We start from the raw sequence: 11,059 nt of genomic DNA on the forward strand, positions 1-11,059 counted from the left end.
GGAGAGATGTCGGCGTTGACGGGCGGACCAGGCGTCAGACTGTCGAGTGAAGGCGTGCACCAGAGGCATGTGGTCTGTGCGAATGACGAAGGGCGTACCTTCTAAGAAATGGCGAAAGTGACGGACAGCCAAGTGCACCGCCAGCAATTCTCGATCGAAGGTAGAATAACCCGATTCTGCCTTGGACAGTTTTCTGCTGAAGAAGGCCAATGGGCGGGGCGAGCCTTTGACCACATGCTCGAGTACTGCACCAATAGCAACGTCGCTGGCATCGGTGGAGAGAAGGAGAAGGGCGTGTGGGATAGGAAAAGTGAGATCCGCAGCAGTTGATAGGGCCTTCTTTGCATTGCAGAAGGCTGCTTCTTGAAGGGGACCCCACTTCAGGTCCTTTGGCTTGCCCTTGAGGGAGGCGTATAAGGGAGCAAGAGTGGCGGCAATGGCTGGCAGAAAACGGTGATAATAGTTGATCATGCCCAAGAATTCCTGCAGAGCTTTGACGGTCGAGGGCGCGGGGAAGTTCTGAACGGCTGCTACCTTCTCAGGGAGGGGATGGACTCCTTCAGGAGTGATACGGTGCTCTAAGAACGACACTTCGTTGGCGCCAAAGGTACACTTGTCGTACCGGACTACAAGGCCGTTTTGTTGCAGGCGGTCGAGCACGATGCGCAGGTGACGGAGGTGTTCCTCGCGGCCTAAAATCAGGCTGCTATGATAAGTGAGGAAAGAACAAGAAAAATGTTGCTCTAATTTCATATGTTCATTTACAGCGATGAAGATTTTTTACCTTTAAAAAATCTTCATCCTCTTCCGTGGACTAAACGGAAATTAAGATTTCTTACATTTGTTTATTAGTATATGTATATATGTATTTATTGAAGTAAGGAGGACTTTTCTCTTAAACTATTAAAATAACTAGTTAAATTACATTTATATGCTTGGTACCATCTAAGTCCTGCTTGCTTACTACGAGCTGAGTAATTAGCTAACACGCCTTCTAATCACGCCATTTTCTCTTTACTTGGGAGGTTCATGGATATACCCAAGGCAGTCTGGCCTAGCAAACCACACCGACCATATCTTCACTGGCAGTATTTGGACACGAAGATTTGAGCTGCTAGATTCGTGATACAAGATTTTTATCATTGAATTTGTGCTGTGCTGCTATTTTACCGAACCATGTTTGGGTTAAGAGATTCAAGTGTTTCCGCATTGACGAAGTTATTCAACACGAACTAACTTCCCATAATTTGGACTCTTGAGCTTCCTTCGGCATGAAACTTTAAACTTCGAGGGCATTCGACTCGTCTCATAGCTTGCATGGATAAAGGTGAGAACCAAGCATTGTTAGGGGTTTCGTAATGTTTTATGGTAATCATTATCCGTTGCCTTAAGCCTTCAAAGCACCAATGTAAAAATAAATTCCTTCCTCTCTGATAGATATATATATTATGTACTATTAAACTAATTTTGATACTTGTACAATACTTTCGCTTAGGTATAATTGGTGAAGCTAGGTCGTCCTGGGTTATCAGCCTGCGTTCATCTTTCTTATTTATATTATTGGTAAGACTTTATATTAGATTTAATTCGAAGGATGAATGTTATAGTGAATATATTATACAAAATTATATTGCTTATATTTATAGCTTCAGGACAGTGTTTGATGTCGGAATGTATTTAATTTTCCAGGATATCATTTATCCATATGTTTAATTGAAGTGGCTTAGTCCGAGGATAAATTCCCTGTTTCTTACATTGGCGAGCACTTCCAACATTATCGGTAATGGCTCATTAGGTTTATATAGATCATATATGCAATTTACGATTTATTCATATACTTTGTTCAAATTGAATTTATAAAATTTCCTTTCTTTTATTATATTTTGATATATTCCTTTTTGTTGTTTTAACAGGTGAGGTTGGAAAAGCTGAAAGTAGTTTGGAAATTACCCCTAGATATAACCACCTTCAAGCAATCGGAATAGACTATTTATAGCATTTGTATTTCTCTGAAATGTTTATAATAAATTTGGTGAATTGTTTTGAAGAGTTTTCCTAACTATCATTGTAGAATGTTTAAATTTCAGCTTATGGCGCCCAACGTGGGGCTTTGATGGAGACTGCTGAATTTGCCGGAGTAAAATTCTTGTGTTTGAGGGTTGCTCAGAGTCCAGTAATTAATTTTCTTTTCTAGCTCGTTATATTTGTTAAATATGAATAAGTTACAGATATTTGTAGGTCAGCGGAAGACTATTAGGAAAAAGGTCGCTGAATGTTTTAATAATGTTAATAATTATAATTCCTTTAATGCTTCTGAGCGTTTGTTTGAGAGAGCTATTCTCTTACACTATAAGGAAAAGTTGGCTGATCTCGATAGTAAGATTCTAGCTGAGAAATTCTTTAATAGAGAAACTGTAGTTGAGGCTGATTTGGAAACGGAATTAAATTCATGTCAAGATTATTTGGATAAAATTGAAAGGTTATTGCCATTGCTTGATGTTTCTGCAAATCCTTGTTCTAATGTAACTGATACTGCTAGAAGCTTGCTTAAGCAGCCCACAGCTCCTCTTCCAAAATTTAGTAGTAGAGAAGGGGAAGATTTTTTAAGGTTCATAACCGAGTTTGAAAACACAACTAGTGCATTTAGTTATCCAGATAGGGATTTGTTGCTTTTACTAAAACAGCAAATAGATGGTAGGGCTAAGTATTTGTTGTATAGCTTGGAAGCTGACAAGCAATCTTATAAAGATGCCAAGGAGTTGTTGGTTTCAGCTTTTGTTTCTAAAGAAGCTAGAATAAACTCTACCATCCAGAAATTGTTGAATCTTAAGCTTGGAGAGAAGGATGATCCTTTCATATATATCTCAAATCTGAGAACTATTTGTGAGGCTGTTAGGACGTTAAAAATTGATGCTAATGAGTTTACAAGGTTTTTTGCTTGGCGTGGTATTAATGATAATTTTAAGAGCCACTTAGTTCAAATCACAACGAAACCTCACCCCTCTTTGGATGATATTCTTTGTAATTTTTTCAATGCTAGCGAGAGGTACGAAAGTACTAAAGGTAAAACTCCTCAAGAGATTAAGTTTAGAAATAAGTTCAGAAATACTCCTGTTAAAGACAGTACTGATAGTTTGGCCATTAAAACTAAAGTAATGGAAAGTAAATCTTCTGTACCAAACTGTCTCCTTTGTAGTAGAAGTGATAGTAAGGAAACTATTCATTATGTTAATAAATGTCAGAAATTCTCTACTCCTGCAGAAAAAGTTCACATAATTGAGTCTTTCGGAGGTTGTGTAAAATGTGGAATGTTAAACCATATGTCTAGCGAGTGTAGGTTTAGGTTTAAAAAGCGTTGCATAAATTGTAATGGTTATCACAAGAGTTACCTTTGTGTGTCAGAATCTGCAAGGGATGGATCATCTCGGACTAATAAACATAATTCTAATGCCAAACAGGAGGCTAGCAGTGGAGTTGCTGTAACACACCAGTACTCGACGAATTCCATATTGCCCACATTTACTTTTTCTCTTGAGGGCAATGATAGTGTCTATAGGTGTTTGAAGGACAGCGGTTCTCAGAGTACATTTGTGTCTGCTAGATTAGCAAATTCACGCAAGTTTGAAATTGTTCACTCAAACATTGAACTCACTGTCAAGGGATTTAATGAGAGTAAAAAGTACTGTACTAAAGTTATTAAGATGCCTCTTAGGAGTGGAGATTCAGTGGAGCATATTTCGGCAATTGTGGTTCCGGAGATAAGCATTAATTAGGAGTTACCCTTTCTTGGTGAACTTGTTGAAGCTGTGCACAGTAAAGGGTTAGTTCTTGCTGATAAATTGTTGAATAGTAATTTGAGGAAAATTGATAATTTGCATCTTTTGCTGGGCACAGATTCTTTCAGTTGCTTAACGGGAAAAGAGATAGTGATTGGTAATATGAGTCCCTCTGTGTACATTGAATCTAAGGTACGAATAATGCTCACTGGTAATATTGAAGCTTTGCTTGCCAATTTCAGAGGTACAGATGGTGGATTGGGAGCTTGTTTATCAGTAAGTAAGGAAGCTAATTGTTCTAATATCCATGTTTATAGCAATTCATTTTTTCTTAGCAATAGTCTTGATATTTTGGAAGAGAATTGCTTATCAGGGTTTACTACTAATACATTTTTTTCAGTCCTTAATGATAAGGGTGATATTTTGGAGGGACAATTGCAGCGTGCCACTGATCAAATTCTCGAATCTGAGTGCAAATATTTCTTGAATTATGATCAAACGAATTATTGTGACACTAATACAGACCTTGACGAAAAGTCAACTGAATTTACTTTAAAACAGATTAGTAGAAGATCTGATGGAAGGATAGAAGTTCCTTTGTCATGGAATACCAAAGTGTCTCATTTACTTTCTAAAAATGAGGTGTTATCTAAGCTCATACTTAAGTCAAACCTTAAGAAGCTCAGGAAGAATGAAGGTCATTTACAATTAGTTGATCAAACTTTTAAAGAGCAGATTAAGTTGGGTATCATTGAGCCAATATATGATTTAGAGGTTTACAAGGCTGAACATCCCTACTTCTCTTTTTTGCCTCATATGCTTATTTTTAAGCCAGACAGAGAGTCGACTAAATATAGGGTAGTGTTTTTGTCTAATCTCAAGGAATCTTCTAAAAGCACATCTTTATCACATAACCAGTGTATGTTTTCAGGACCTATTTTGAATCAGAAATTGTCATCATCTTTCCTTAATTTACGGTTTGATAAGAATTTGTTAGTTTTTGATTTGCAGAAGGCGTTTAATATGCTTGCTTTAAGTGAAGCTGACCAAGCTAGATTACTATTTTACTGGTACAGAAATGTTAGTAAGGGAGATTTTTCCTTGGTTGCATTTAAGAATGTTAGGCTTCCGTTTGGATTAAGATGCAGCCCATTTTTACTTATGATATCCCTGTATTACATATTAGTTGCACAAGCATCTGACCAGTCAATGTTGTCTGAATTGAAGCATTCAATATATTCACTTATATATATGGATAATGGAGCTGTCACTTTCAATGATTCAGAGAGTTTATATTGGGCTTATAAACAGATTCCATGTATTTTTGAGCCATACAATTTCAAGGTTCAACAGATTGTCACAAATGATAGGGATTTACAGGATGAGATTGATGTAGAGAATAAAGTAGTCACTCCTGAAATAAATAAACTGTTCGGTCTAACATGGGATAGGTACTCTGATGATATATTTACAAAGCCCATTAATCTAAATGCTGAAGCTAAGACTAAAAGGTCCATATTGCAAACTATTGCTTCCCAGTTCGATATCTTTGGATTTAATATGCTATTATTTAACAGGTGTAGATTATTTATTCAGAACTTACAGTGTCGAAAGAAACTTGGATGGGATCAAATACTATCTCAGGAGTTGCAGAAGGAATGGCAAAATATTTCAAAGCAGTGTAACAGAGCAGCACCTTTACGTATTTCTAGATCTGTTGGTCCTCGTAATGGTGAATATAGTATTGTAGTGTTTACAGATGCCAGTCGTGATATATATGGATGTGTCCTTTATTTGCTTCATAATGAAACTAATAAGCTTAGCTTCGTTCATGCCAAGAATAGACTAGTTAATAAACAGCTAGATAGCAAGTCGATGCCAGCCCTTGAGTTAAATGCAATAAGTTTAGGAGTAGAATGTGCTATGGAAATTTTCATTGACTTATCTGGGTCACATTGCATGAAGCCTCTACAGATTGTGAATATGACTTTATATACAGATTCCATTTGTGCTTTACATTGGCTTAATACATCTTCATCTAAACTAGATAAAATGAATAAACACACAACATTTGTTCGCAACAGGATTCATAATATTCAGAGAAAGTGTGAAATGTTTCCTGTTACTTTTAAATTTGTTTCTGGTAAGGCAAATCCTGCAGATTTGGTGACAAGATGTGTGTTGTATAATCAGCTTATGAATTCAAATTATTTTTCCGGACCTAGTTTGGATGAAGCCAATATTCCAGAGCTATCAGTCACAATACCAGCATTTGAAATGGGTGAAGAGAGCAATTGTTCCCATGGTCTTTCTGTGCTTTTGTCCAGTGCGGAGCCTCTCATTGATATTAACAAGTTTTCCACTTTTAGGAGACTAGTGCTAGTATATCGGAGAGTTTTGATGTGTGTCCAGAAATGGAAAGTTAGAGCAGGGTTGAAGTGTGATAATGACGATTCTAGTACTCCCTACTTTGCTCAAGCCATTAATTTATTGATATCTTTTGAGCAGAAGAAATATTTTTCTGAAGTTTTTGAATATTTCAGTCAAGTTAATGTGCCTATTAAAGACATTCCTTCTATTGTGACAGAGTTTAACATATTTTTTGATGAGCAAGGTTTGCTTAGAGTAAGAAGTAAATTTAAGAAGTGGTATTTAAACAAAGATGACAAGTTTCCCATTCTACTGCCTAATGATAGTTATCTCACAAGACTTATCATAATGAATGCTCATGATAAATTACTTCATTCTGGTAGTTATGCCGTATTGACCGAATTAAGAAGAAATTATATCATACCCAAACATTTTTCTACTGTTAAGAAAGCTTTGAAGCAGTGTATTCATTGCCGTCGGTTCAATAGTCGCAGCATTAAACTTAATCAGAATTCCTATAGAGATTTCCGTTGTAATCCACCTAATGTACCTTTTGCCAATATATTTATAGATTATCTTGGTCCATTTTCAGTTAAAGTTAGTGGTGGGACACATAAAGTATGGTTATTATGTTTGACTTGTATGTGGTCTAGAGCAATTAATATGAAGATAGTTAAAAGTTTAAATGCAAGTGAATTTTTAAGAGCTTTTCAGATGCATTGCTTGGAGTATGGGATCCCCCAGTTGTGCATTAGTGATCAGGGATCGCAGCTTGTAGCTGGAGCTAATATTATTACCTCATTTATCAGAGATCCAGAAACTTTGCTTTATTTTGAAGAAAATAATGTTGCCCCTCTTTCCTTTCAACAATATTGCAAAGGTGCTAGTCAGTTGGGATCTATGGTTGAGGTGTGCGTTAAAATGGTAAAAAGGTTAATTTTTGGAGCAATAAAGAATAACATTATATCCTATTCGGATTTTGAATTTTTAGTATGTAATGTGATCCATCTCGCTAATAGACGTCCCATAGCTTTTAAGGAAGTTGTTAGAAATGATAAAGATTCTCTTCCTGAACCAATTACCCCTGAACATTTGATCAGAGGGTATGAGCTGTCTTCCTTAAATTTGATTCCTGAATTGCAGAGCATTCCACAGGATCCAGATTTTGATTCCAGAGACATAGAGAGGAGTTACCAGGGGTTGTGCAAGGTTAAAGAAAATCTTGATAATATCTATCATAATGAATTTTTAGGTAATTTATTATATCAAGCTATTGAACGAAAGGACAGGTATCATCCGGTTTCACATGCATTGATAAAGCCAGGAGATGTAGTTCTTGTGAAGGAGGAACATACTAAAAAGAGTAATTATCCACTAGGATTAGTTCGCGAAGTTGTAAGTAATGATTTGGGAGAGGTGACCCAAGTAACTGTACTGAAAGGGAAAACTAAAAAGATTAGTAAGTTACATGCAAGTCAAATAATTCCTTTCCTTGAGAGTAATACTACTGATGATATAGTTTGTAATACTGATACTAAGAATGTTCCTGGTGCTGATAGAAAGAAAATTTCCTCGCGGCCTAAAAGAAAAGCTGCTACGATAAGTGAGGAAAGAACAAGAAAAATTTTGCTCTAATTTCATATGTTCATTTACAGCGATGAAAATTTTTTACCTTTGAAAAATCTTCATCCTCTTCCGTGGACTAAACGGAAATTAAGATTTCTTCCATTTGTTTATTAGTATATGTATATATGTATTTATTGAAGTAAGGAGGACTTTTCTCTTAAACTATTAAAATAACTAGTTAAATTACATTTATATGCTTGGTACCATCTAAGTCCTGCTTGCTTACTACGAGCTGAGTAATTAGCTAACACGCCTTCTAATCACGCCATTTTCTCTTTACTTGGGAGGTTCATGGATATACCCAAGGCAGTCTGGCCTAGCAAACCACACCGACCATATCTTCACTGGCAGTATTTGGACACGAAGATTTGAGCTGCTAGATTCGTGATACAAGATTTTTATCATTGAATTTGTGCTGTGCTGCTATTTTACCGAACCATGTTTGGGTTAAGAGATTCAAGTGTTTCCGCATTGACGAAGTTATGCAACACGAACTAACTTCCCATAATTTGGACTCTTGAGCTTCCTTCGGCATGAAACTTTAAACTTCGAGGGCATTCGACTCGTCTCATAGCTTGCATGGATAAAGGTGAGAACCAAGCATTGTTAGGGGTTTCGTAATGTTTTATGGTAATCATTATCCGTTGCCTTAAGCCTTCAAAGCACCAATGTAAAAATAAATTCCTTCCTCTCTGATAGATATATATATTACGTACTATTAAACTAATTTTGATACTTGTACAATACTTTCGCTTAGGTATAATTGGTGAAGCTAGGTCGTCCTGGGTTATCAGCCTGCAGTCATCTTTCTTATTTTTATTATTGGTAAGACTTTATATTAAATTTAATTCGAAGGATGAATGTTATAGTGAATACATTATACAAAATTATATTGCTTATATTTATAGCTTCAGGACAGTGTTTGATGTCGGAATGTATTTAATTTTCCAGGATATCATTTATCCATATGTTTAATTGAAGTGGCTTAGTCCGAGGATAAATTCCCTGTTTCTTACATTGGCGAGCACTTCCAACCTTATCGGTAATGGCTCATTAGGTTTATATAGATCATATATGCAATTTACGATTTATTCATATACTTTGTTCAAATTGAATTTATATAATTTCCTTTCTTTTATTATATTTTGATATATTCCTTTTTGTTGTTTATACAGGTGAGGTTGGAGAAGCTGAAAGTAGTTTAGGAATTACCCCTAGATATAACCACCTTCAAGCAATCGGAATAGACTATTTATAGCATTTTTATTTCTCTGAAATGTTTATAATAAATTTGGTGAATTGTTTTGAAGAGTTTTCCTAACTACCATTGTAGAATGTTCAAATTTCAGCTTAGGCGCGGGGAAGTTCTGAACGGCTGCTACCTTCTCAGGGAGGGGATGGACTCCTTCAGGAGTGATACGGTGCCCTAAGAACGACACTTCGTTGGCGCCAAAGGTACACTTGTCGTACCGGACTACAAGGCCGTTTTGTTGCAGGCGGTCGAGCACGATGCGCAGGTGATGGAGGTGTTCCTCTTTTGAGGAGGAGAACACAAGTATGTCGTCCACATAACATACACAGAAAGGGAGGTCCCCTAAGATGCCATCCATGAGACGTTGAAATGTTGCCCCAGCATTATGAAGGCCAAAACAGGAGTAATTGAAGGTGTATATACCAAACGGAGTGGTGATGGCGGTCTTGGGGATGTCTTCTGGGTTCATAGGCACCTGATAATACCCCTTCAGGAGGTCGAGTGTAGAGAAAACCTTCGCTTTGTGCAGGTAGGAGGTCACGTCGGCAATGTTTGGGAGGGGGTAGTGATCCGGTTCTGTTTGCATGTTCAGGCGCCTGTAATCCCCGCACGGACGGAGGGAGCCGTATTTCTTCAGAACGATGTGTAAGGGTGACGACCATGGGCTGGAGGCCTTTTGGCAAAGGCCCATTTCCTCCATTTCGACGAATGTCTGTTTAGCGGCTGCCAATCGTTCCGGTGCCAGACGTCTGAATTTTGCGAAGACTGGGGGTCCCGTTGTCTTGATATGGTGATAAATACCGTGCTTGGCAGGAACCGTGGGCGTTTGGCGAAGTTCTGGACGGAAAACTTCCGGGTACGACGTGAGGAGGTGGGCGTAGGCATCCGTGGGTGCGCTGATGTGGTGAGCGAGGTTAGAGGGGGCGGGTTGAAGAGGTGTCGACAAGTACGAGTCTGCGTTGACCAATTGTCGGTGGGCGACATCGACCAGAAGGTGGAAATGAGAGAGGAAATCCGCACCGAGGATTGGCATTGTGACGTCAGCAACGAGAAACTTCCAATTGAATTTACCGTTTCCGAACGATAATGTGAGGTTCTCGTAACCGTAGGTGGATATCGCAGATCCGTTGGCAGCTACCAAGCGGACGTCGGCAGATGTAGACAGACTCTGTCGTGCCTTGAAGAGTTTCCTTGGCAAAAGAGAACGACAAGCACCCGTGTCTACCAAAAATCGCACGCCCGCTCCTGCATCCTGTAAAAAGAAAAGATTAGAAACATTGGAGGCCCCCGCCACAAGCGATGGCCTACTTACACGTTTTTTGGCCACTGACAATCCTTGGCACATTTCTTCGCGGTTGCCCCGAATCTGAAGTGGTAGTAGCAAAACTGCGGCGGATGGGAGGTAGTAAGTGGCTGTAGAAGTCGTTCGTTGGGGCGCGAGCGATTGGTGGGTGGTGGGCGGCTTTGTCGCCGCTTCGTCACGTCTTGGGGTAGGCATGTATGTCCTACGGCATTCATGTCAGCTTCGGTTGACGTTGAATAGGCATTTTCGTCGTCAGGGGTGGAAGCGTTGATGGAGGTCTTGAAGTGGCTGTCCATAAGGGCGTCGGCTTTGGTCATCAAGTCCTTTATGGGTAAACTATCGACATCGGGTATGGCAGCGCGTACAGGTTCGGGTAAACGGCGTATCCAAAGGGCACGAAGTAGGTTCACCTTACGAGGAGAGCCGTCTGCGGCAGGTTGAAGGCGAGCGATACTGGTCATCTCCCTGAGGGCAAGCGAAGCCCTTTGGTCCCCCAACGGTTGTTGCGAGAGCTGAAAAAGCTTTGCTATACGGGCGGCTGGCGACGGCGAGTACTGCTGCAGAAGGTATGTTTTGAGGGCGTCATACGCTATTGGGGTGTCTCCTTGTTCACAAAGCCAGTCGGATATTTCTGGGAAGGTGTCCTCGGGTATCGCCGCGAGAACATAATCCGCTTTGGTGGTTGAGCGAGTCACGCCCCTAATACGAAACTGGACTTCTGCGCGCTGAAAC

At 39.1% G+C, this 11,059-nt stretch overlaps 1 protein-coding gene across 3 annotated transcripts; it reads left to right on the forward strand.

The window, feature by feature from the left end:
• The first annotated feature begins 952 nt into the window (after window positions 1–952).
• LOC137639153 (uncharacterized) lies at window positions 953–3,773 on the forward strand. Of its 3 annotated transcripts, XM_068371456.1 has the most exons (3): window positions 953–1,327; window positions 1,690–1,780; window positions 1,914–3,773. In XM_068371456.1, exon 3 carries the CDS (start codon window positions 2,214–2,216, stop codon window positions 3,771–3,773), a length of 1,560 nt encoding a protein of 519 aa, XP_068227557.1. In that variant the 5' UTR covers window positions 953–1,327; window positions 1,690–1,780; window positions 1,914–2,213. The 3 variants fall into 3 exon arrangements, 2 of the variants coding, with proteins under 2 accessions (XP_068227557.1, XP_068227558.1); XR_011044242.1 differs by lacking the exons at window positions 1,690–1,780; window positions 1,914–3,773 and adding an exon at window positions 1,496–1,681; XM_068371457.1 differs by having other exon boundaries at window positions 1,690–3,773.
• Window positions 3,774–11,059: the final 7,286 nt, after the last annotated feature.

Source organism: Palaemon carinicauda, chromosome 4 (assembly GCF_036898095.1).
Source record: "Palaemon carinicauda isolate YSFRI2023 chromosome 4, ASM3689809v2, whole genome shotgun sequence".
NCBI classification, from domain to species: domain Eukaryota; kingdom Metazoa; phylum Arthropoda; class Malacostraca; order Decapoda; family Palaemonidae; genus Palaemon; species Palaemon carinicauda.